This window comes from Quercus suber, unplaced genomic scaffold (genome assembly GCF_002906115.3).
Source record: "Quercus suber isolate HL8 unplaced genomic scaffold, Cork oak 2.0 scaffold_173, whole genome shotgun sequence".
Taxonomy (NCBI): Eukaryota; Viridiplantae; Streptophyta; class Magnoliopsida; order Fagales; family Fagaceae; genus Quercus; species Quercus suber.
The window spans coordinates 743295-771237 of NW_027069633.1; the positions used below are offsets into that span (position 1 = coordinate 743295).

The 27943-nt window shown below is 33.5% G+C and overlaps 2 protein-coding genes across 5 annotated transcripts; one reads left to right on the forward strand and one right to left on the reverse strand.

The window, feature by feature from the left end:
• Positions 1-12176: 12176 nt before the first annotated feature.
• On the forward strand, positions 12177-19606 carry LOC111996169 (uncharacterized). Of its 3 annotated transcripts, XR_010630701.1 has the most exons (6): positions 12177-12516; positions 12799-12875; positions 13357-13468; positions 14420-14588; positions 18974-19090; positions 19216-19606. XR_010630701.1 is itself a non-coding variant. In XM_065778107.1 (5 exons), the coding sequence occupies exons 1-4, from the start codon at positions 12227-12229 to the stop codon at positions 14547-14549; spliced, it is 609 nt and encodes a 202-aa protein (XP_065634179.1). In that variant the 5' UTR covers positions 12177-12226; the 3' UTR covers positions 14550-14588; positions 19216-19606. The 3 variants fall into 3 exon arrangements, 2 of the variants coding, with proteins under 2 accessions (XP_065634179.1, XP_023883889.1); XM_065778107.1 differs by lacking the exon at positions 18974-19090; XM_024028121.2 differs by lacking the exon at positions 19216-19606 and having other exon boundaries at positions 18974-19157.
• A 151-nt stretch (positions 19607-19757) lies between these two features.
• Positions 19758-27943, reverse strand: LOC111996167 (protein trichome birefringence-like 38). Of its 2 annotated transcripts, none has more exons than XM_065778106.1 (5): positions 27518-27943; positions 26929-27100; positions 23396-23571; positions 23103-23261; positions 19758-20422 (listed from the first exon to the last, which is right to left on the reverse strand). In XM_065778106.1, the coding sequence occupies exons 1-5, from the start codon at positions 27886-27888 to the stop codon at positions 20131-20133; spliced, it is 1170 nt and encodes a 389-aa protein (XP_065634178.1). In that variant the 5' UTR covers positions 27889-27943; the 3' UTR covers positions 19758-20130. The 2 variants fall into 2 exon arrangements, with proteins under 2 accessions (XP_065634178.1, XP_023883886.2); XM_024028118.2 differs by lacking the exon at positions 19758-20422 and adding an exon at positions 21387-22074 and having other exon boundaries at positions 27518-27931.

A 27943-nucleotide genomic window follows, 5' to 3' on the forward strand; every position in this document is an offset into this window, starting at 1 on the left:
TCCAAAGATTCTTTAAGGTAAGCAAAGTCCTTCTTCTTGCTGCTTGAGAGAAAAAGAGGGACACCCAAATATTTAGTACCTTGGGAAAGCTTCTTTAAACCTCTTTGATTCCTAAGCTGATTCAGGAATTGCGAATGAACCCCTTTTGAGGCGAAGACCCACGATTTCTCAAAATTGATTTGCTGGCCTAACCAATCACAATATTTTCTTAGGATGTTCATGATCTCATTAATCTCTGAATGTTTTGCCTTGCAGATCAATAAAGCATCATCTGCATAGAAGAGTTTTGAGATTCCAAGGATTGATGGGGCAATCTTAATGCCATTTATTAATCTTTGGGCCGAGCATCTATTGATCATTCTGGCAAGAACTTCACTTCCAATAATGAAAAGATACGGGGATAAGGGATCTCTCTGTCTTAAGCCTCTCGAAGGCATGATTCTAGGGCCCTTTCCCCCATTTAGTAGAAGAGTAAAACTCACAGTAGATATACATTGGTATATGAGGTGAATGAACTTCTGGTGGAAACCAAAATTTTTTAATACCTAGATTAGGAAAGGCCATTCCAATCTATCATAAGCCTTTTGGAAGTCCAACTTCAAACCCACAAACCCTTTTTTCTTCTTTGTGGTGGAGAAAGAGTGCACTACTTCTTGGGCCAACAAAACATTCTCAGCTATATTTCTGTTAGGAACAAAAGCTGTTTGTGCAGGGTCTATTATCTTATCTAGCAGCGGTCTCAATCTTGCCACCAGAATTCTTGAAATGACTTTGTAACAAAAGTTGCATAAGCTGATAGGTCTGAACTGCCCAAAGTTATGGGCACCTTGAACCTTTGGGATTAGGGTGATGAAGGTCTCATTCATCTCCTTTAGCAGCTAACCATCTCTGAAAAAGCTTTGAACCGTAAGTATGAGCTGGATCCTAACAATATGCCAAAATTCTTTAAAAAATAATCCCGGCATACCATCAAGCCAAGGGGCTTTCAAAGGGTTCATTTCTAAGACTGTTCTTTGGATTTCTTCTTCCGAAGGGATTTTGAGCAGCTTTGCATTTTCAGCTGCTGAAATACTTGGTTCAATTAGCTTCTCCAAGTCGGCAGGGAAGGATGGATTTGAAGTGCTAAAAAGCTCATTGAAATGATCTCCAAAATACTTCTCAATATTATTCCTGCCATAAATTCTCTCCCCATTCTCTAATTTAATCTCTGAGATATTATTTCTTCTTCTTCTAATCAGTGTGGAGGCATGGAAAAACTTAGAGTTCCTGTCCCCCTCTTTTAGCCATAGTTCACGAGACTTTTGCTTCAATCTGATCTCTTCTCTGGTCTGCCACTCTTCTAATTCCATCATAAGGCTTGCTTCCTCCTTCAAAGCTTCAATACTGGGAGGTTTTGCCTGGATTACTTCAATGCGCCTTTCTAACTCCAGGATTTTAGTTTTGGTTTGACCAAAGCTGGTTTTGTTCCACTTGCTCAGCAGTAGGCTAGAGTGTGATATTTTTTTCGTTAGATTGAAACCATATGCTCCAGTAAATTCTTTCCTCCAGGCTTGGTCAATAATTTCCTCACATTTAGGGTCTCTAACCCACATCGCCTCAAAACGGAAAGGCTTGTCTATGATATTATTCTCAAAATGGGTGTCGAGAAGTATTGGCTTGTGATCCGAAGTAGGGGCAACCAAATGCTTAATTCCTACTTTAGGAAACATCTCCTGCCACTCTTGGTTGCAGCATCCCTGGTCCAATCTGATTCTAACATGGACTCCACCACTTCTACGACCCACCCATGTGTATTGAGGCCCATGGAACCCAAGCTCAATAGCAGCTGCATTAGATAGGAAATAACGAAAAGGCTTGGGGGAAGAATCCCCCCTGCTGCTTCCACCACACTTATCTGAGCTTGAACTATAACTATTAGAATCGCCTAGCAACAACCACGGGCCTGAGAAAGATTCAGTCAAGTTTGTGACTAACTCCCAAAAAGCTTCTCTGTGGGCTACTTTAGGGGGTCCATAAACTAGAAGAAGAAGCCAGACATCTGAAGGGGGGTCAGAATAAACTAGACATGCAATGATATTTTTATTATCATAGATAACTTCCAAACTAACTCCATTAACCCAATATAAGGCCAAACCACCATATTTATTTTCTGCATTTACACAAAAACAGCCTCTATATTTCAAATATTCTTTGATTTTTTTCTACCCTTGGAGACTTTGCTTTTGACTCTGAGATGAAGATAATATCTGGGCTTTCTTTATGAACTAGCTCCTTAAGAGCTCTAATTGTTGGGGCTCTCCTAGCACCCCGACAGTTCCAGGATAGAATTCTTATACCCAGTACAAGGACAACAATTGGAATAAAACTCACCCACAAATTTAAGGACTCCAACATCCAGCTAATAACATCACCAACTCAAAGCAAAATAAAAACCAAGCCTCATAGAAGCCCAACAAAACACAATAGAAAAATTACCATTTGGAAATTCCTCACCGAAGACACAGTCATTGTCGAAGATTGGCGTTGATTTGACTTTGTCTGTGAATAGTTGCGGTGAGACCACCATCCGGAATAAAAGCACTTGCTACTGGCGGAGCGAATCGAAAGGAAACTTCGATCCACCCAGCAATGGTTATGTCCAAAACCTGCACCAGGGCCCACGCACAGCAAGCTGACCCACTGAACAGAGAATACAAACCAGACCCACTAGTAGCGACGCTGATTTCACCCTATGCAGACACGTGAGTATGGGTATGATTATGTGGGTAAGTCTATTGAGTTTTGGGGAAAGCTTAGAGAAATTGATATAATATGGAAAGACCCACAATGAGAGTGGGGAGAAGAAGATCCACGCACTGAAAGTAGGGGAAAAGCCACACAGGGGTGGAGAGAAAAACCACACAGTGGTAGGGAATGATCACACGGAGGTGATGGAAAAAGCCACACAGAGGTGGAGAGATGGACTCCTACAGGGGAGAGAATTATCATGGTGAGGACTTTATATAATTCATTTTTATTTACCACTTTTTATAAAGATTAATATTTCCATTTCCTTAAAAAAAAGGGGGTCAATATTTGTAGTGAAATTCTCAATTTTATTCTGCTTACCTTAACTGTCATATTATCTGGATCCCTAGAGGAGCAAATAAAACAGCTCACTCTTTGGCCATATGGTCATTTTTGAACAATGTTTTTAGGTCTTTTAATATAGGTTTGGACCCTCCTTGTTTTGAGTTTATTATTAAGATTGAACCTCTTAATCCCTCTCCGTAATTTTGTTGGTTTTTGGCCAAAATGGCCAAATACCACTTTTTTTTAAAAAAAAATTAGCAAAAAAACACTGTTTCGAAAATAAATGGCATTCTACCACTTTTTCTAGTACTCGAGTTCACCAAACTCGAGTACCCTATTTTATAGTTCCACTGTGGCACTGCTAAACTGGAAATTGGGCGATTAAAAAAATAATGTGGTACTCGAGCTTGGTAAACTTGAGTACCATGCAACACAATACTCAAGTATACTAGGCTTGAGTACCTTTTATAACAAAAATGCAGATAATTTTATTTCTACGGTACTCGAGTTTACAAGCTCGAGTACCGTGTATTTTTTTTTTATTTTTTTTACTTTTTTTTTTTCAGTTTGGGGATAATTGACAATTAAACATAAAGATAAAAGTAAGTAGCTTTTTTTTTTATATTTTTTTTTATTTAAATGGAAGCATTGTAAAATATAGAGATTTTAATTTCAAAATATGAATTTAAATTCTACATTAATTAAAATTGTTCATTGTTTTCTCATAAAATTTGTTCACTGTTTTTTGTATAAATTATTTCTACGATTTTGCAAAAAATTATTTTCTGTTCAGCATTATTTAAGAAATTTTTCACTCTCTTTTATGCATAAATTATTTTCTGTTCACTATTTAAAAAATTGTTTGCTGTTTTCTCATAAAACACCTAGTGAAATCATGTTTTCAAAATTTAAAAGCTAAATCTGAATGCTTTTTCATGTTTAAATTTCACAATAATCGAATTTGTTTTTCTGCATTGATAAAATCTTTTTCTACGTTAATAAAATTTGTTCTCTACACATTATGCTTACTGTATATTCGAAGCTGCTTGCCGCATTCATAAAATCTGTTTTTTTGCATTAATTAAAACTGTTCACTATTTTCTCTTAAAAATTGTTCACTATTTTCTCCTAAAAATTGTTAGCATAAATTGTTTTTAGCATTGGTGCAGTTATTGCACTTAAATGGTTTTTGTGTTTTTTTAAATATGTAACCATATGAATAATGGACAAACTCCATGAAAGAAAAATGAATGATTCGTATAAATCACCTAATGGTAAATGCCTTGAAAAATTCGAATTTGTAAAAAAGTTCAAATTAGTTGAATGTAGAACTGTTCACTAAGTAAAATTGTTTTTTGCTTTAAGTAAAACTGTTCACTGTTTTCTCATGAAAATTGTTCACTATTTTTTGCATAAACTATTTCTAGCATTCTGTATAAAATTATTTTCTGTTCAGCATTATTTAAAAAATTGTTCACTCTCTTTTCTGTGTAAATTATTCTCTGTTCACTGTTTAAAAAATTGTTTGCTATTTTCTCATAAAACACCTAGTGAAATCATGTTTTCTAAATTTAAAAACCAAATCTGAATGCTTTTTCATGTTTAAATTTTACAATAATCGTTTTTTATTTTATTTTATTTTGCATTGATAAAATCTGTTTCTACGTTAATAAAATTTGCTCTCTACACATCACGGTTACTGTATATTCGAAGCTGCTTACCACATTCATAAAATCTGTTTTTTGCATTAATTAAAACTGTTCACTGTTTTCTCATAAAAATTGTTTACTGTTTTTAGCATTGGTGCAATTATTGCACTTAAATGGTTTTTGTGTTTTTTTAAATATGTAGCCATATGAATAATGTACAAACTCCATGAAAGAAAAATGAATGATTCGTATAAATCACCTAATGGTAAATGCCTCGAAAAATTCGAATTTGTAAAAAAGTTCAAATTAGTTGAATGTAGAAATTCGAGAAAAATCGATGGAAAATCAATGAACGTACCAAATTGTGAAGGTGTACATGAGATGTATAGATAGTCTAGACTTGTTGAGAAATTTGGTTTCGTTAAAAGTATAAAATAATGAAAATTCAATGGAAAAGTATGTACGTTAGACGTATAGATCGTATGAATTTGTTTAAAAATTTGAATTCGTTGAATGTACAAAACTGTGAAAACTCAAGGAAAAATTGTGTACATTAGATGTACAGATAGTACAAATTTTTTGAAAAATTCAAATTCATTGAGTGTGTAAAATCGTGAAAATTCAAATGAAAATTGAAGAACATACCAAATTTAGTAAACTTAATGGAAAATTAATTACATTAGATGTACAAATCATCCAAATTTGTTTCCAAATTTGAAGTTGTCAAATGTACAAAATCGTGAAAATTTAATTTAAAACTATGTACTAATGTACTAATCATCCTGATTTGATGAAAATTTCAAAATTGTTGAATGTAAAAAATCATGAAATCTTAATGGAAAGTCGAAATTGTTGAACGTACCAAATCATGAAAATTCAATGAAAAGTTGTGTACATTAGATGTACAAATATTCTGGACTTGTTGAGAAATTTGATTTCGTTGAAAATACAAAATCGTGAAAATTCAAGAGAAAATTGTGTACATTAGATGTACAGATCGTTCGAATTTGTAAAAAACAAAATTTAGATGTACAGATCGTTTGAATTTGTTGATTGTATAAAATCTTGAAAGTACAAAATAAAATTGTGTAAATTAGATGTACAGATAGTCTGAATTTGTTAAAAAGTTTGAATTCGTTAAATGTACAAAATCGTGTAAATTAAATGGAAAACTGTGTACTAATATATTGATCATCCGAATTTGTTAAAAAATTTGAAATCGTTGAATGAAAAAAATCGTGTAAACTCAACAGTTAATGAACAGTTAATCTTTAGATTTGCAAAAGTTGAATGTACATAATCATCAGTTGTCAGACATTAACAACAACATTTTGTATTGCATAGAACGTGTAGACATTAACAACAACGTCTAATGTTCGTAGGTAGAAATTTTTGAAAATCATCATTACTTGAATCTGAGAAGTCTGAAATATCTCTTTCATCATCTAACGTAGTAACTTCATTAATAGACTTGATGGCTCGCTCTTGCTCCTTCCCCTTTAGATGCTTTTTAGCTTTTTGGATTGCATGAAAACGGTCTAATCGCCTTTGCATTTGATTATTCTCTTGTTCAAGACGAGCAAGTATGTTGGCAAGTTCATCTCTAGGTAACACGGTTGAGCGTGCCTTAGGAACTCGTAACTCATTTATTACAACTATCTAAGAAAGAAGAAAAAAATTATGCAAAAAAATAAAACCTTTAGAGAGATAAGAGTCTATTTGGCATCAATTTTAGCTTTTAACTTTTAGTTTTTGTGTACAACTTTTTAAAACCTCAGTTTTTCCTACATTATGTTTCACCTTTTCAAATTTTTTCAAAGTACAAATATAATTTAGCACACTTACAGCAAAAAGTTTAGCAAACAGCTCAATAAGCTGTAAACGGACACTAAGCTTAAAAATAGTAAAACCTTAGAAATAGCTACCATTTTGTTTCGGTAGTAACACCCCATGTTCCACCACGGGAATAATTTCAGGTCATTTTGATGTGTTTCGACCATTTTAGATTCATAGATGGAGATAGAAGTTTGATTGAGGGGATTAAAATATAAACAAAAAATGCGTATCCTCTATTTAGTATTAAGAAACTATCAACAAATAAAAAAATACAAAATAATTATTTCTTAATATATTAAAATACAATTTATCTATTAAAAGAGAAAACGGCCTTTTTTTAAATAACAGAAATCATCAATATTAAATTTGTACTAACTTATTTTCCATAGGTAAAGACAAATCACAAATAAACAAATAATTGTACAAACAAAAAGAGCCAAATACAAACAAAATACATACTATGTACACAGGTCAGCGCTACAATTCACACTATAATAAACTGATTTTATAAAATTTTAGCAACTAACCATTCAAAGTTTCAAACCAATTCCACTTTAAAAGGCTCCACACAATATATCCAGATCAATAAAAGTAAAGATAGACAATCTACTACCGTAAGTTTCTAAACCAATTCTACTTTAATAGCAAATTATTTGCTTTATAATAAAAAAATGCAACTATTTGGGCAGCAAAATTAAAGAGAAATACAAGAGTCCACGGGCAAAAATGGCCAAATACCACCATTTTCAGAAATTTGTGGCAAAAAAAAACACTGTTTCAGAACTATATAGGGAAATACCACTTTTTCTGGAACTCAAGTTTATGAAACTCAAGTTTATGAAACTCGAGTTTATGAAACTATGGAGGAAAATGGGTTGGAAAGAAGAGAGATTTCCTTAATATGCCAATATACACGTACGAGAGTCTTGGAAGCGTTGGGCACATCATGGTCGGCAAACCTACAAAACTAAGTACAGATACCACCGCAATAGAGTTCACCGTAGCAGAACCACCATGGTCAACCCTATACAAGAAGAGGTGTGAGTTGGAGGTGTATTGTCGATGGTATAGGTTACGAGTTCCTAAGGCATGCTCAACCGTGTTACCTAGAGATGAACTTGCCAACATACTTGCTCGTCTTGAACAAGAGAATAATCAAATGCAAAGGCGATTAGACCGTTTTCATGCAATCCAAAAAGCTAAAAAGCATCTAAAGGGGAAGGAGCAAGAGCGAGCCATCAAGTCTATTAATGAAGTTACTACGTTAGATGATGAAAGAGATATTTCAGACTTCTCAGATTCAAGTAATGATGATTTTCAAAAATTTCTACCTACGAACATTAGACGTTGTTGTTAATGTCTACACGTTCTGTGCAATACAAAATGTTGTTGTTAATGTCTGACAACTGATGATTATGTACATTTAACTTTTACAAATCTAAATATTAACTGTTCATTAACTGTTGAGTTTACACGATTTTGTTCATTCAACGATTTCGAATTTTTCAACAAATTCAGATGAGCAATACATTAGTACACAGTTTTCCATTTAATTTTCACGATTTTGTACATTTAACGAATTCAAACTTTTCAAAAAATTTAGATTATCTGTACATCTAATTTACATAATTTTATTTTGTACTTTATACAATCAACAAATTCGAACGATCTGTATATCTAAATTTTGTTTTTTACAAATTCGAATGATTTATATATCTAATGTACACAATTTTCTCTTGAATTTTCACAATTTTGTACTTTCAACGAAATCAAATTTCTCAACAAGTCCAGAATATTTGTACATCTAATGTACATAACTTTCTATTGAATTTTCACAATTTAGTACGTTCAACAATTTCGATTTTCCATTAAGATTTCACAATTTTGTACGTTCAACAATATTGAAATTTTCATCAAATCGGGATGATTAGTACATTAATACATAGTTTTAAATAGAATTTTCACGATTTTGTACATTTAATGACTTCAAATTTGTAAACAAATTTGNTAATATATTAAATACAATTTATCTATTAAAAGAGAAACGGCCTTTTTTTAAATAACAGAAATCATCAATATTAAATTTGTACTAACTTATTTTCCATAGGTAAAGACAAATCACAAATAAACAAATAATTGTACAAACAAAAAGAGCCAAATACAAACAAAATACATACTATGTACACAGGTCAGCGCTACAATTCACACTATAATAAACTGATTTTATAAAATTTTAGCAACTAACCATTCAAAGTTTCAAACCAATTCCACTTTAAAAGGCTCCACACAATATATCCAGATCAATAAAAGTAAAGATAGACAATCTACTACCGTAAGTTTCTAAACCAATTCTACTTTAATAGCAAATTATTTGCTTTATAATAAAAAAATGCAACTATTTGGGCAGCAAAATTAAAGAGAAATACAAGAGTCCACGGGCAAAAATGGCCAAATACCACCATTTTCAGAAATTTGTGGCAAAAAAAAACACTGTTTCAGAACTATATAGGGAAATACCACTTTTTCTGGAACTCAAGTTTATGAAACTCAAGTTTATGAAACTCGAGTTTATGAAACTATGGAGGAAAATGGGTTGGAAAGAAGAGAGATTTCCTTAATATGCCAATATACACGTACGAGAGTCTTGGAAGCGTTGGGCACATCATGGTCGGCAAACCTACAAAACTAAGTACAGATACCACCGCAATAGAGTTCACCGTAGCAGAACCACCATGGTCAACCCTATACAAGAAGAGGTGTGAGTTGGAGGTGTATTGTCGATGGTATAGGTTACGAGTTCCTAAGGCAGCTCAACCGTGTTACCTAGAGATGAACTTGCCAACATACTTGCTCGTCTTGAACAAGAGAATAATCAAATGCAAAGGCGATTAGACCGTTTTCATGCAATCCAAAAAGCTAAAAAGCATCTAAAGGGGAAGGAGCAAGAGCGAGCCATCAAGTCTATTAATGAAGTTACTACGTTAGATGATGAAAGAGATATTTCAGACTTCTCAGATTCAAGTAATGATGATTTTCAAAAATTTCTACCTACGAACATTAGACGTTGTTGTTAATGTCTACACGTTCTTGCAATACAAAATGTTGTTGTTAATGTCTGACAACTGATGATTATGTACATTAACTTTTCAAATCTAAAATTAACTGTTCATTAACTGTTGAGTTTACACGATTTTTTCATTCAACGATTTCAATTTTTAACAAATTCGATGACAATAATTAGTACACAGTTTTCCATTTAATTTCACGATTTTGTACATTTAACGAATTCAAACTTTTAAAAAATTAGATTATCTGTACATCTAATTTACAAATTTTATTTTGTACTTTCAAGATTTTATACAATCAACAAATTCAACGATCTGTAATCTAAATTTTGTTTTTTACAAATTCGAAGATCTGTAATATCTAATGTACACAATTTTCTCTTGAATTTTCACAATTTTGTATTTCAACGAAATCAAATTTCTCAACAAGTCCAGAATATTTGTACATCTAATGTACAAACTTTCTATTGAATTTTCAAATTTGTACGTTCAACAATTTCGATTTTCCATTAAGATTTCAAATTTTTACTTCAACAATTTGAAATTTTCATCAAATCGGGATGATTAGTACATTATACATAGTTTTAAATTAAATTTTCACGATTTTGTACATTTGAACTTCAAATTTGAAACAAATTTGGATGATGTGACATCTAATGTAATTAATTTTCCATTAAGTTTACTAATTTGGTATGTTCTTCAATTTTCATTTGAATTTTCACGATTTTACACACTCAAGAATTTGAATTTTTCAAAAATTGTACTATCTTACATCTAATGTAACAATTTTTCTTGAGTTTTCACATTTTGTCATTCAACGAATTCAAATTTTTAAACAAATTCATACGATCTATACTCTAACGTACATACTTTTCCATTGAATTTTCATTATTTTTACTTTAACGAAACAAATTTCTCAACAAGTCTAGACTATCTTACATCTATGTACACCTTCAATTTGGTACGTTCATTAATTTTCCATCGATTTTTCTCGAATTTCACATTCAACTAATTGAACTTTTTTAAAATTCGAATTTTTCGAGGCATTTACCATTAGGTGATTTATAGAATCATTCATTTTTCTTTCATGGAGTTTGTCCATTATTCATATGGTTACATATTTAAAAAAAACAAAAACCATTTAAGTGCAATAATGCCCAATGCTAAAAACAGTAAACAATTTTTATGAGAAAACAGTGAACAGTTTTAATTAATGCAAAAAACAGATTTTATGAATGGGTAAGCATTTTCGAATATACATAACTGATGTGTAGAGAGCAAATTTTATTAACGTAGAAAAGATTTTATCAATGCTAAAATAAAATATCGATTATTATAAATTTAAACATGAAAAAGCATTCAAATTTGGTTTTAAATTTAGAAAACAGATTTCACTAGGTGTTTTTGAGAAAAAGCAACAATTTTTTAAAAGTGAACAGAAAATAATATATCAAAAAGAGAGTGAACAATTTTTTAAATAATGCTGAACAGAAAATAATTTTATGACAGAATGTTAGAAATAGTTTATGCAGAAAACAATGAACAATTTTTATGAGAAAAAAGTGAACAATTTTAATTAATGCAAAAAACAGATTTTATGTGAACATTTTGACAGTTTTAAGATTTAGATTTGAATATACAGTAAATATGATGTGTAGAGAAGCAAATTTTATTAACTGTAAAACAGATTTTATCAATGCAGAAAAAATATATTCGATTATTGTGAAATTAAACATGAAAAACATTAAGATTTGGCTTTAAATTTGAAAACAGATTTCACTAGGTGTTTTATGAGAAAACAGAACAATTTTTTAAAAGTGAACAAAAATAATTTATGCAAAAAGAGAGTGAAAATTTCTTAAATAATGCTGAACAGAAAATAATTTTGCAAAATCTAGAAATATTTATACAAAAAAGTGAAAATTTTTATGAGAAAACAATGAACAATTTTAATTAATGTAGAATTAAATTCATATTTTGAAATTAAATCTCTATATTTTACAATGCTTCATTTAAATAAAAAAAATTAAAAAAAAAAAACTACTTATTTTTATCTTTATGTTTTTTGTCAATTATCCCCAAAAAAAAAAAAAAAAAAAAAAAAATTACACAGTACTCGAGTTTGGTAAACTCGATTACCATAGAAATAAAATTATCTTCATTTTATTTATAAAAGGTACTCGAGCCTAGTATATTCGAGTATTGTGTTGCATGGTACTCGAGTTTACCAAGCTCGAGTATCACATTATTTTTTTTAATCACTCATTTTCTAGCTCAGCAGTGTCACGGTGGAATTATAAAATAAGGTACTCAAGTTTGGTGAACTCAAGTACTAAAAAAAATGGTAAATCATCATTTACTTCTAAAATAGTGTTTTTTTGCTAAAAATTTTAGAAAAATGTGATATTTGGCCATTTTGGCCATGTTTTGTGAATAAAATTTTACCGTTCATAACAAAAAGAAAAAGGGGTTAATATTTCCATTTCAACAAAATTAAGTCTCGAAGTCTAAAATAAATCAAATTAATAAATTTTAATTATCAATGGAATGAATTTGAAATTATAATATGAACATCCCAAATTCTACCTATAGTTGGCCAAGGAGATGACTTCCAACGCCTGCTGCTTACTCCTAAATTTCCCATTTCAAGTTCGTTCGCTCACTAATTACACTTCCAATAATAAGAATTTCCCATTTCTCCGTCTCACAAACCCATCCTCTCTCCGACTCCAACCTCCTCCAATTTCAGCTCCTCAATCCAAAGCCACATCGGCAGCCATGGAAACCGAACAAAGTACCGCCACGAACACCAGCACAAGCACAAGCAGCAGCGGCTCTTGCCCACCCATGAATCTCTTGTTCGTGGAAATGGGTGTGGGCTACGATCAACATGGGTACGTACTCCGTGCCCATTTGGCCTTTTCTCTATTACTCTGCTAGTTTTTGATGAACACCCATTTGTCAAATTTTAATATTGCATCGTAGGATTGGTGAATTTTTATGTGGAAAAAGAGTTAACAAGATGAATTTTGTGATGCCCATTTGACTCTTTCTCAATTACTATCCCAGTTAATGATGAACACCCAGTAGCCAGAGTTTCATATTCAATGGTAGGATTGGTGTATTTTCTATGAAAAGAAGGAGAGTTAACAAGTTGATGAATTGTAATGTAACAGGCAAGACATTACGGCCGCGGCTATGCGGGCATGCAGGGATGCCATCTCTTCCAACTCGATTCCGGCTTTTCGAAGAGGTATTAATCCTTGGGTTTTCAGAGATTTTAGTGTCTATGTATATCTGTGGTGGTTATTATGGTTGTGGTATGGATTTGATAGATTTGAGGTTTTTGTGCTATTGTAGAAATTTTGACTTTTGATAGGGTAGGGTTATGAAACAAGATTAATGTTTTCCATCTTGATGTAGTTTGCATTCTGCATTCTTGAAATTCTATTACTTTTGCTTATTTTGTGATTTTTTTTAATATAGATATGTGTTCTTGTTTCTTTGTATTTTTGTTAGATTTCTATGTATGTTGTTATAGTTTGGGAAATTTTGGCTAGCTTCAATGAGAAAACTGTGAATACATGAGAGAGAGAGAGAGAGAGAGAGAGAGAGAGAGGTGTTTTCTGGTCCTACTGAAATGTGAGGACTTTATTTTTACTTGTTGCTAAGGATATGCATTTAACTATTTCTTTGTGGAAATTGTCTCATTTTCTGAGATGGAATTGGTGCAGGGTCCATTCCAGGTGTTACATTCGATCAGATGAAACTACAGATTAAGCTGGGAGTCCCTCATTCTCTCCAGCAATCCTTGGATATTGAGAGGGTCAAGTCTGTCTTTCCTTAGTGAGTATCTGGCTGTCTGTCTTTATCATTGCACCTTAATTGTTATACACAGAATGTTCATACACCTCCTCTCTTTGAAATAAGGGTAAATATATAATTAATTAAATGAAACGAAATGTCTGTCTACCATCAATATTGCTTACAGACACTGCAAATTCTCTGTTCTGTCCACTGTCAAGGTCTATCTACCTCTTTTTGAGAAAATGCCCGTTCTATTTTCATTTCAAGTATATCCATTTTTTCCTACTTGTCTCTGTAATTTGAATTTGTATATGAGCAGAATATAATGAAGATGCTCCAATTAAGAAGGCAACCATACTTTTTGACATAATAAAAGTTGAAACAAAGATGTACCGATTGATGTGACATAATATGTGCCAAGCTTAAAGATAATCTGCAGCTCTTAGATGAAATCAGTGACTAGTTGCAGCACTGATCTTGGATACAAAAATTTCATCAGAAACTAGGATAAGAACTAGTTTATCCGTCATTGAGTTTATCTGTGGCACAGTTTCTGGTTACAGTGCAGTGACGTTGATCTAAGTTGCACCAGTACCAACACGGGTATGGGTATGGGGGTATGGCATTTTATTTTATTTTTTTTTAGGTATATTTTAAATGTTTTTGGACATAATATGTTTATTTTAGGTTTTAAAATTAATTAACAACAATAAAATGCTTGAAAACATATCTAAAATTAATTTGAAGGCTATAATAAATAGCAAAGAAGTACAATGACGCCCATAAAATGTTGTCTAAAGTACAAACCAAGAGTTCAAATAAACTGAATGCCTAAGTTGCACGGTTACCCACACAAGTACAGGTACAGGTATGAGGCCATTTTAGCCATGTCCGTCCAACATAGACATTAACACTGGTTAAATAAAAGATCATTTTTTGAAAAATTTATTCTCTTTTGACTTCCTATCTTATTTTCTCACATAATTCCAGTGGGAAAATTGTGAAATTTGAAGTTGTGGATGGTGGACTTATATGCTCAAGTGGTGTTCATGTGGAAGAAATGGGCGACAAGAATGATGACTGTTACATAGTGAATGCTGCAGTATACGTTGGCTACTAGTTTCTTGTTTCCTCTGTACCCTCTTTGAAGTGTTTGAAGGTTAGGTCTCAGTTCTCACTACCCACCGCAGGATGCAAATTCCAATTATTGGAGTTCTTTCTTTTGTTGTTATGCAGAACAAACTTTCAAATAAAAAACAATTAACCATATTTTCAGTGCCCTGAGTCTCTCAAAATTTTATCTTTCTGTCATGATTCAATCCCCTGCATGCATTCGTCTTTGCTTATTTATCATTTATATCAAATAATCTTTTTTGTTATTATCTCTGAGCATTCTATGCTTCTGCATGCCTTTTGGTGTATGTCTGAGTATAGCATCATGTGTAATTAAATGGAATCACGGAAAATTATTTGGAGCATACCCAGTCTCTGGAATCAAATTCCTTCATTGTGGTTCAATTGGTTGATACCATACCTACAGGAAATTTAGGATCAGGAGATGATATATTTTGTAGTTGAGATGATTTGTTCTAGGGAAATGGGTCTGGTTGATTCTTTGATTTGAGCTATTTTCAAACAAAAAAAAAATCACAGGCTAGGTCCAGTAAACCATTTGAACCCAGCCTAAACTACTAGTTGGTACACAATGGGTGGCTTTTCTATCGTTGGAACTACTTATTGATAGATGTGGGGGTGGAATAGGAATAATTATCTCTCTCCCAACCAGAAAAGAAAATTTGTTAAAGGTATCAGTAAATAGAGCTTGCCCTTAGTTGGTTGGGGGTTGCGATGAATTAGAAGTATTGGCTGAAGGTCCAGCTTTTGGAGGTCTAGGTTGAGAATGTGTAAGCAATTGGTGACATTTTCGAACATGAGTTTAATTAGTCGGATGGGGAAGCTCTACTTTTCCCTATGGGAGGGACCCATGTTCCTATCCAAAGAAATATACTTGTTCTTTAAGGGGAGAACTACTATCAAACTTTGCAATGTAATGCAGAAAATTTTGATTCATCCTCCAATCAAATCCGAGTGAATGAGATTCCCAAAATAGAAGTTATTTCACTTGTCACAAGATAGCGAGCTGGAACACATATGAATCTGCGAATAGTTATATTGCGTTGTGGCAAAGCAACAGCAGTCAGGTTGAAGGGCTCCAGCTTCTTCACCATCCTGGTTCAAACATAAATTCTTGTAAGTGTTTCCAGGTCAAAACATGATAAGTGGGGCAGGTGAAGTCATATGTAGCTCTAATTACTTAAGTGGCTTTGCTTGTGAACTCAGTCCATTTAGAATTCTTTTTTATTTTTATTTTTATTTTTATTTTTTTTATAAGTATCTTCATTGAAAGAAGAAGAGAAGGTACAGAGGGAAAAAAAGCACACAGGCCGTGTGCTAGAAGCAACAGGGGAAAAAAAAACAAGTAACAATGAAAGTACAAAAATCAAGCATATCAAGTAAAGAAATAAAAGTGAAAAAAACCCGTAGCATTTGCCCAATCAAACAAAGTCTGAAAAAAGAGAAGCGTCAACTCATGAATTGATCTTTCATTCCCGTCAAAGGTATCTGTATTCTTTTCCCTCCAAATGACCCACATAAAACAATGAGGGATCATTCTCCAAAGCGCCTTAGATCTGAGTCTGCTGAACTTGTTTGACCAACATGCCAAAAGTTCCATGACACTACGTGGCATGACCCAATGAACCCCAAATAGTGAACACACCATATTCCACAACTCTTGAGATACTGGGCAGTGTAGGAGTAAGTGATCAGTAGTCTCTCTAGTCCTCTTGCACAGACAACACCAATCCTCCTCCACCACTTTTTGCCTCCTTAAATTGTCAGTGGTTAAAATTTTCCCCCAAAGCTGTTGTCCAAATAAAGAAACTAACCTTTGGAGGCACTTTTGATTTCCACAATGGTTTCCATTGAAAAGAATCTAGATTTGGGGGTTGTAAGGCCCTATAGTAAGAAAAAACATCAAAAGCACCCCTAGTAGAGAGTTTCCAACAAATTTTATCCACCCCATTCCTTTTTCAAGATCCAGAATAAATAAGGTTCATAGATGATACTACTGGCTCCAGCTCCCAATCTTGAACCGGTCAAGTTAATCTGATTTTCCAATGGTAGTTTGCCTCTAAGGACAACAACAACTCAGCCACTGAAGCATCCTTGTTAATAGCAATATTGTAGAGTTCTGGGAAGATATTTTTCAAAGGAAGCCGCTTGCAAAATGGATCATGCCAATATTTAATACAAGAACCATCCCTCACCTTAAAGATGATAAAAGGATAAAAGTCATCCCACCCCTTTCTGATATAATTCCATAAACCAACCCCGTAAGGCTCCTACGTTCTACAAGAACACCCCCCCTTCCCCCCTCCACAGGCTACTATATTTTGTTTCTATTGCCCTTCTCCACAAGGCAGTTCTTTCCATAGCATATCTCCACAATCATTTCCCCAAAGAGACTTATTAAACAAAACCAAATTACTCACACCCAATCCCCCATGTTGAACTGGTACACAAATAGTCTTCCACTTAACCAAATGATACTTAAACTCATCTCCTAATCTGCCCCACTGAAAATCCCTTTGTAATTTTTCAATACATCTAGTAACACATACCGGTATAGGAAACCGAGATAGGTAGAATGTAAGCAGGTTGGGTAAGGTGCACTTCAATAAAGTGATTCAGCCCCCCTAGGAAGATACAATCTTTTCCACCCAGCCAACCGCCGCTCCATTTTCTCCTGCACACTGGTCCAAATAGGTTTTGCCTTGAAAGTAGCACCTAAAGGAAGGCCCAAATAAGTCATGTGTAACGATGCCACTTTACATCTTAAAATACCAGCCAAAGTTTCAACATTCTGTACATCTCCAACCGGAACCAGTTCAGATTTCCCCAAATTTATTTTTAAACTAGATACAATCTGAAACCAGACAAACACTGCTTTCAAATGCCAAATTTTCTCTGAATCCGTTCCACAAAAAAAAATCAAAGTATCATCTGCAAAGAGAAGATGAGAGATCTCAAACTGGCCCCTAGAATTTCCACCCACTGAAAAACCTGAGACAAAGTTTCCAATTCTAGCTCTCTCAAATAGCCGGCTGAGGGCCTCCATAATAGTCGCAAACAAGGGAGGGGATGAAGGATCCCCCTGTCTCAAACCTCGTGAACTATGAAAGAAACCAGCCGGACTACTGTTAACAAGCACAGAAAAAAGAACTATAGAAATACATGAAAATATCCACTGCATCCATCTAGAACCAAGCCCACACCTTCGAAGCACATACAACAGGAAATTCCAATGCACATGATCATATGCTTTCTCCAAATCCAACTTACACAAAACCCCAAGAATTCCAGATTTACGGCGGCTGTCTAAACATTCATTTGCAATCAGCACTGAATCCAATATTTGTCGCTCTTTGACAAAGGCATTTTGAGGTTCAGACACCACTTTATGAAGTACCTTTTCAAGCCTATTAGCCAAAACTTTTGCCAGGATCTTGTAGACCCCAGAAATCAAATTAATTGGCTGGAAATCCTTTATCTCCACTGCCTCAGGCTTTTTTGGAATGAGGGTAATGAATGTAGCATTAAGGCTCTTTTCAAAATTACCTTGAGCATGGAGATAATGAAATACCTTCATAACATCTTCCTTTAGAATACCCCAACAGGATTGAAAAAAAGACATCGTGAAACCATCCAGACCTAGAGCTTTATCCCCATTCATACTGGATACCGCCTCAAACACCTCATCCTCTGAAAAACACCTTTCCAGCCAGCAAGATATTTCTTCTTCCAAAATAGAAAATTACATTCCATCCAGCAAGTGCCTACAGATACTTGATTCCAAATACAGAGCCTTATAAAACTCCACTATCTTTTCCTTGATGGTATCCTGATTGTTTATCTCCTCCCCATCCACCACTAATCGCCCTATGGTGTTGTTGCAGCGATGAGAGTTTGCAAGTCTATGAAAGAACTTCATATTTTTATACCCTTCCTTCAAACAAAGCAGCCTAGATTTTTGTCTCCAACTAATTTCCTCCATCAACATAATTCTCTCAAGATCCGCTTTAGCCTGATCGTGTTCACACTGTTCCCCTTCTAGCAAGGTTCTAGTCTCTTCAGTCTCATCCACAGCCGAAATACATCCTAGTAGAGAAACTCTGTTGACCTATATCACCAAAATCTGTTTCATTCCCCTTCTTCAAATCTAATTTGAGGGCCTTGAGTTTATTAGCCAAAACAAAGCTCAGCGTACCATGAAACTGATAAGAATCCCACCAATTTTTTACCAAGTCAGTAACCCATCTGGTATTCTGGAAAAATGCAGCTCTTTGTGTGGTCTGTTTCAGTGTTTCTTGCTGTGTTATTGGGATTAGATATCATGTGTTGTAAACTGAAGCAGAATTCCTTATTTGCATGATCTGAAAAGCAAACATTCCTAGGTGAGTTCAATGCTGTCATTGATTCCAGGATTCTTGTTAAAAGACCATGGCCAACTGGTGGTTCACCAAACCTACCAGGATAGCAACAGCTCTGCTGATTCATTTAGTAGGACAGTGGGGGGGAAAAAAACGACATGAAATATATGTGAGCTGCCTCTATGTCTTGCTGTGAATGGTCAATAATATTGTTTTTGACACAGGTTTCTTTATATGCCTTGCATTATTGCTGTTTTAACAAGCACTACTGATGTTTAGTGAAAACTCTTTTAGGATGATAATATGATAGTATTTCTGTTTGGCATCTTGGGGACTATAAAATCAGAAAATTGCTAGAGATGATTGTTATGATTTTGGGAGTGGCATACTAGTGATACCAGCAAAGCTGAAACTTGAGAATTGGATAACTCTAAACCTGCCTGGGCAAAAATTGACAGTAAATACGAAGATACTTTAGCAGAAAAGTAAGATTTCTTGAAGTTGTGGTGTTGTAAGCCTCTGCTTATGGTGGAAGGCCTTGGGATGCTTCTTAGCTTATCATAGTCTTGGTCTTATGTAATTAAGACTTGGTAGCATCGTTTCTGCAACTGTAGAGCTCATACACAGCAATACGAATGTATCTTAAGTTTTTTTTTGCAATGTCTGAGTGAACTCCTTTCAATTAGCTTAATTTGAATTCATCCACTTCAACTTACTGCAAACTCATCTCAATTAAATGGCTGTGTTTAAACTGCAAACAAATTAAACAGATTTAAAAGCAAACCTTCAAACTAGGCCTTTTGGGCTGATGTTTGTACTGAAAAGGACTTCAAAAAGACCTATAAACTTTTGCAATATTTATTAAATTGTACAATTACAATAGTGGATAGCTAATCCTCAATGAACAGCGCTAGATATCAATTGTAAACAAAAGAACATAACTTTAACTGAACAAATTTAAGTCTTTTCAGCTTTGAGCTCCTGCTTTCCTAGTCACATGCAATGCCATCTTCATCTCTGTCAAATCTTTTTTCTATATCCTTGCACAATTTTTGTGTTTTAAATAATCAATTAATTTACAATTGATCATTGCCCTGCTTATTATGATCCACCAATGAACTAAAATGAGATGTTCAAGTACCTCACCAATTTTACAAAACAATAATTTGGAAAAAAAAAATTTTAATTTTTTTTTTTTTGTGTTGGCAATCACATGCTGAGAGCTGTGTATAGGAGCTGGTTCCAGGTATCAGGCAATCCAGGAAGGCACCAGTGGCTGCAGTCATTGCCTGGATGCTCACCGCTATAAGCTGAGGGGTGCGCATCTTTTCTCAACTGTGAGAGAGTTGTTATGTCAAGCAAATAAACAGGTTTCTTAATCTTACTTAACACATTGTTCACCACAGCAGTAGCTGGCGGTGGACCTGCTGGATAGGTTGACCCGGATAGAGGTTCAACTTCTCCAGAACAAGTATTTTTGGGTTGATTCCACTCCTTGCCCCTGTTTTAACAAAAAGCAATCAATATTTTTGTTACTCATTTGTTTTCCAGTAGACTCTTTTAACAGACTCCACCCCTGGTTCTAAACTTGACTATAGACAAGTATTAATAATTCAAAATTTAGTAACTAATAGTGCTGCTAGACTGCTAGTACAACTACTGATTTTGGTATCTTTTTTTTTTTTTTTTTTTTTAATTTTTTTTATTGCACGTATATTGCCAACCAATCAGATAGGTTTTTTTTTTTTTTGGTCTTCTATTCCAATTTCCATTCTCCTTTGAGCTACCTATTATATTAATGAAAACAACAATAATTATTTTCTATTAGAACACATTATGATTTATGATGACATTAAAAAAAAAGTTGTAAAAGTTAAATGTGTGAAAATATCTAATAATTATTAGAATTAATTAAATTAAATTAAAAGAAAATAAAAATTAAGGAAAGAGGGATATATGGACGTTTGGGTGTAGAAACTGAACAGGAAACAAAATTGCCATACTAAATCATTATTTTCTGTTACAAACCTAAATTATACTATTATTACCATAATTATACTCATTATATAATAAATTTATAATAAATATTACAATAGATTTCCTCAAGTCTTAAAGCACAGTATAACTCACTAAGGTGATTACCATTTTGCCTTTTAAGTTTACCATATTTGAATTTTCAATCAATACACAATAAAATATTCCCTAATGAGAAAATAATGTCAGTCATGAATACAATATCATTACGACTCCCCAAAAAAAGGGAAAAATAAGAGAAATAAACAACTTATTCAAATGTGATATAAAATAATTATTAAAAAAAAAAAAAATCACCAATTCTGATTCACTTAACCCGTGCCTATTGAGTTGTCCTATGAACTTTAGTAACTGATGCCTTTTCATCTCCACCAACAACAAAAAACAATTTTTTTTTTTAGAATACTAAATATTTAAACACGCACACGAGGGAAGAAGAAAAAGTCTTAAAAAAATTGACAATAGTGTGTACATTCAAAAGAACTTAACTCTTGGATATACGGTACAAATTTTATACCTCTTTAACTTGCACTGGATGAATAACACTAGATTTCAATTTTAAAAACAATAGATTAGAACTCTTAACTGAACAGATTTAAGGTTTCTCAGCGTTGATTTCTTGCTTTCCTAATCACAATATGCAATGCCATCTTCTTCTGCTTGCCCAATAATTTATTCTGTTTGAAATAATCAATTACTTTACAATTGATCTTTGCCCCGCTTTTTATAATCCACCAATGAACTAAAATGAGATATTTAAGTACCCCTCCTAAATTTACTAAACAATGATTTAGAAAAATTTTGAAATTGTTTCTCTGAGTTAGCAATCACTTGCTGAGAGCTGCGTATAGGAGCTGATTCCAGGTATCAGGTAATCCAGGAAGGCACCAGTGGCTGCAATCATTGCCTGAATGCTCACCACTATAAGATGAGGGATGAGCATCTTTTCTCAACTGTGAGAGTGTTGTAATGTCAAGCAAATAAACTGGTTTCTTAATTGTGCTTAACACATTGTTCACCACTGCAACAGCTGGAGGGGCACCTGCCGGATAGGTTGACCCGGATAGGGGTCCAACTTGTCCAGAACAAGTCTTTTTGGGTTGATTCCACTCCTTGCCCCTGTTTTGACAAAACACAATCAATTAGACTCTTTTAACAGACTCCACTCCTGGTTCTAAACTAGATTACAGATAAACAAGTTTAATACTTCAAAATTTGGTAATTACACCTAGTGGTTAGAGGCTTGGGATGGTTTATGGTTTATAGACCCCGACGTCCTAGGTTTGATCCCCAATGGGAGTTTCCATGGGTAACCTAATACATGGTTTTGAAAGGTAGGGTCGTGTATCCATAATTTACACTCCAGGGATGGGCCCAACGGGCTCTGCTTTGATGAGATTCCACGTTGTCTAAAAAAATTTAGAGTCTGTTTGGATACAGTTGAAAACTGAAAATTGAAAATATTATAGTAAAATAATTTTTAAATGTGTGAATAGTGCCGTAGAACCTATTTTTAATGAAAAAGTTGCAGAAAAGTGAAGTTTGTGGGTCCTGTAAACAGTGCACAAGACCCATGGGTATACTGAAAAGTCAAATATTACGGCTACTATTCATGAACAGTTAATCGTTTGTCTTCTGAAATAATGTGAAAAAAAGGGGGGGGGATAATGCAAAACACAAACGTGAGAAGCGCAAAACACGCTTCCTAAATGCACACTTAGTAACTAAGCCAGCCATAGTTCTCTGCCAGTACAGGTACAACCACTGATTTTAGTACTTATTTTTTTTTTTTTTTTTTTTTAATAGCCAAAAAATCACATAGATTTGGTGCCCCAGACCCCTCCCCAAGTTCCCAACTACATACAATGCTCCTTCCAGGCTTGAAAACTGGTCACCCCATTGGTGCAATCAAAGCAATTTCGCCAAAAGGGCATTGATCCATTGAGATTTGACACTACTACAGGCATCCCTTGCTATTACAAGAGGTTTTGAAGAAAAATGCAGCTCCCAAGTTTGGGCTAGCATAATAACTTTCAAACTCATACTTTATAAGCTTTGTTAATTTTTTTTTACTCTCTAAACCTATCAACAAATCCGAAACTATAATAATTGAAGGAAGAAGTGAAGAAGTGATGATTTAAACTTACTGATAATGGGTGGGAGAAATCCCTTGAAAGAAGACCTTGGTTTTGGAAGGATTAACATTTTGATCAACCCACCTAGCCCATGTGTTGAGACCTTTATTAAATGCTGTTAGTCGGTCCATATTCTTATACAAACTGGTCCCGTCTCTGATATAATCCCACCTGCAAACAATCAGAAGCCATCAGATCAACATTCCCCATCTGAATCAGAACACAACATAAAAGATGATGCCAAAAAACGAAAGACAATTTTGTTAGTGCTGATTAATAAGAATGAGATCGATCTGTAAACGTACGGCTGAGAGTCTCCTGTGTGGGTCCACCAATGCCACGTGTTGAAGATCAGCATGTCCATCCCTGTCCACGAATTTCCACCTTGGATTGAGTCTAGGTTCAGCACTCGCCCAACGTCTTCTCTCACTATGTCTACAAGGTATGTTGTTTTGTAATAAATCAAACTGACTCCATAGTCCTGCACCCATGGGTATTAGAATTGTTATCTCCATTCCAATTCTTTTCTTACCCTAATCAATAAGTTTAGCAAACAAAAGATTTCACCCTTTTTTTCCCCCAACAGTTATTGAGATGATGATATATTATATAAAGAACTTACTTAATATCTTTTTATTGAAGGTGGGCAAATTCATTATTAGATTACATCTTCTTTTTATATTCTCTATATTTGCAAAATTTTAAGAAAATTAAAGATTAATAGTTATGCGATCAATACATTTTTTAAATTGCAAGTTTTTGTAATTTAAAATTATACACAAAATACAAATTTATAGATCATATAGTAAATGATATCCAATTGACACAAAATTTAACATGTGTATTAAGAGTGTAAATAACATATAATTCAACGGTTAGATTTTCAAAATATGTCGTAATATTTATTTTATTGAGTGAGTTTATAGCTTTAAATTACAACTAATTTTGTAACTAAATTTTGTCCATATTATATATTATAATTGGTTTATAATAAAAGTCATGTTAACAATCTTGTAAGTTGTAACTTGATCAATTAGTTCACAGTTCTTAATGTTTTTTTTTTTTTTGTTTTTGTTTTTGAGAAACAATGTTTTAACAAAGACAGGTTCAAATCTCCAGTACCAATTACAACTATTGATTTGAATTATCAATAAAATTTATATATATATATATATATGTGTGTGTGTGTGTATATATATATATATTTATAGACAGACAACAGCATTCGTGCCGTCATTACAAGACAAGTTTATTTGCCGTCATTAGAAAGTCAGTCACAAAGACAAGTCTATTCATGATTTTTTTTTTTTTGGTGAATAGTCTATTCATGATTTAAGAGAGGACTTCTTGTATTGTATGAATATTCATGTGGGCCATAGCGGCCAATAATTTCATTTTGTTTGGATGAGCTCACAACTTGTGATCATAATTCATAGGTAGGGGCAAGTGTTTGATTGTTTGACTATTGTGGTTCGAGTGGTACCCCTCTTTTTTCTTTTTGGCTCGAAATGTTATCTTCCTCTATCCGGAAGGGTGTGTGGTTTCAAATCTTAACTACTGTAATGACTAATGAGTAATCTCAAAGACTTCACGTCACCAAAACACAAAAAAAAATTGTTTATATTATGACAGTATGAGGATAATTTTCTCCTTTTTGAATATTTCTTGGATTATTATACCAATTGTTTTTAGGTTTAATGATTTTTTTTTTTTAATAAATTCAGGGTTGTACATGAATCATGGATCTAAATCTCATTAGATATTTAATGTAAGGGTAAAGCTTCCGTTTGTACTCTAGTATTTTGACGAGACAAGATACAATCATATATCTGCATTATGTCGTATTCAGTACACTAGAACTCTAGATGCAAGTCAAGTTCATAAATAATTATCGAGAAACAAAAATTGAGGGTATTTAGATTATGGGCCTACCCAACTCTGATTCAATGATTATGCTTATTTATAAAAAAAAATATTTACGTCACATTCAAATTCTCTTTGTTAAAACCAGAAGGATAATACATTGTGTTTAAGGATAATATACTGTATAACACGATTGATGGTTGTGTTTTAGACTATGTCATCAACACATATCTAGTATTTGTCTACTGGTCAAAAAAATCGTACTCAGAAGATTCGATCGACCTACCACATGGTCCACATGTTCTTAAACTCATTAGCTAGTCATTTAAGAAAATGTGTGTAAGACTGTAAGTAAGTGGAAAGCCTTCGTATAAATCACAGGTTGGCAGACTTCCTAAGCAGTGATCACAGCCTGTCAAAGTGGTGTGGGGGTGACTCATGTCCTAAACTTGTACATGGAAAACTAAACAATCTTTCTCATGGAATTGGAGGCTGAACTGGAGCCCCATGTTACCGACTTTCTTTCTACTTGCCAAGTCAAAATAATAATAACAATGGATTAAAGTGGTGTAGATGAAGCACCCCCTAAGCCCCCAACTCAATTAATATTCTCCAAGAAGCTCCCTTCAAATCTGAATGAGGGATTTCAGATTTGATTATAGATCTTACAATCTCTTCACTACCTACCATAAAAGGCTTTTTTTTTTAGAGAGTTTTAACTCATGACATCCGCTCCTAATGATAACTCTTTATTATTAAAACCAAAACATCAATTGGTATTAACTATCAGAGATTTTACTAGTTCAGCTAATTGAACCTACAATTTAATGAACGATTAATAGATTATAATTAAATCTAAACCTGGACTTAAACTTTGGTGGTCAACATTTTTGCCTAATAACTATTAAAATCTCAGCACCAATATATTTATGAAATTGGAGAAAAAGGATGAAAAAGTTCATGATGCCATTTCATGCCATGTTTTACTAATTTCATTATTGTTGTTTCCAGTTTCTACAGGCCCGGGCAAGAGGAACTTTCCGCGGCCCCATGAACTGTCCAAAATCCAAATAACATGGGTCTACTTGGGGTTTCCCGTCGTAGTACAACTGTCTTACATTCATGCACTCATAAAATAATAATAAAAAAAAGTAAGATTTTCAGTCGATAAATTATTTGAACATAATAGTTCATCATATTCATAACTGTACAATAAGAAACGGGAATATAAAATGCAATTAAAATGAAAAAAATTGGAAGCAGTAAAATAGGGTGAGATTTTTTTTTTTTTTTTTTAAATGGGTCAGATCCACGAAATTTTTTATAAATTTCTGTCAATTAAAAAAAAATTAGTAATAATTAATAAAAATAATGTTAGTGATATGATATTGCTATATCATAATATGTAAGTATTATGAAAAAGATTCTAAAATTTGATTGTGTCCAATATAACATTGTTGATTTACAAACAAAACATTCTAATAAAAAGGAGTGGAAAGTAATAAAAGTAGTAAAAATGAGTGGCAGAGAGAGAAACATGCGCAATCATTCACCGGTGAATAAAATTGATTGAAGGAGAGCAATGGAATGGAATAAAATAGTTGAAAAGAGAAAGAAATATGCACTCAATAAAATTGATTTAAGAGAGTCCATGTATGGACACAATTTTTTTAATTTTTTCCTTAGGTTGTCAAGTTTAAGTGGGAGAGTAAAAATTAAATCGTAAAAAAAAAAAAATTATATAAAGGTAATTATATACACGTCACAATAAATGACTTCATCAAATTATAACAAAAGTTACCGTCAGTAATTGAACAACGGTGTAAAGCAAGCTAGGAATAAAATAGTAAGATAGAAAAGAGACAAAGATGCAGCCATTTAATTAATAGAATTGATTTAAAAACAAAAAAAAAATTAATAGAATTGATTTCATTTTGAAATAGAAAAAATAAAATAAAAGTAAAATTGACCTCACCTGGAAAGTCACGGAGGACTGTAACTCTTTCCTCACAAAGCTGTTTTTTGCACTGGGTACCGACGCACGAATCATACATGATAACGATTCCCACATGTTCAGACTCAGTGAGTCACCCACAAACATTATCTTCTTCCCTCTCCACTTATTCAAAAATCCAATCCCATCAAACCTACAGAAAAGAAAAATGAAAGTATAAATATTCCATTTTCCTTGCACAGTAGAAAGGGAAAATAAAAGTAATGGGGCCTTGCTTCTATGTTCACTGTTCATGGGAAAAAATAAAGAAAGGGACCCGAAAATAAATTGCCCGGAAATGACAGTACAATAATGTCTAGTATCTAGTTGTTGAACATTAAGCATCAAAATTAATTGGCTTCTTAATGAACAATTTTTCACAGAACATGCTCCAATCTTTTTCTAAACCAGTAGTACTTTTTAATGTTATTTAGCACTCCAGAAATGGTTTTTGTAAACAAAAGCCAAAAGGGTGCTTTTTTTTAGCTCTAAAACAAGGAGACCATTTGAACCTGAAAGTCATTAGCTAAAGATTATTTTTGCTAAGAGAATGAGACAGATTATATATTACCTGGGTAAGTCACAGGAGTCAGGTTTCCAAGCATACATAAGGTACTGCTTATCAGGTCTACCATACTTTTGGCAATTAAACTCGGGGTCTATGTATGGACAGCTTGAGTCGTAGAGAGGATATGAAGGATCAATAACCCATTTTCCTCGGAACAAATTGCAACCACTCACTTGCTTCTTTCCACTTGTTAACCTGGTCACATTGTTGAACTGTTCAGCCTTTGCTTGCTCCAAAGACAACAAGAAGAGCAGAACTTGAAGAAACCAAGAAATTAAGGCCTGGAAACGAAGTCCCATCTCGGTTTTTGGGTCTTTGATTATGAAAGTATGTGACACAAAGACAGAACTGTGAACTAAAGAAGTCCGTGACATGGGATTTTATAGGGAATAGAAGACATGGGTTCATATTTGGGAGAGAAAGCTATGA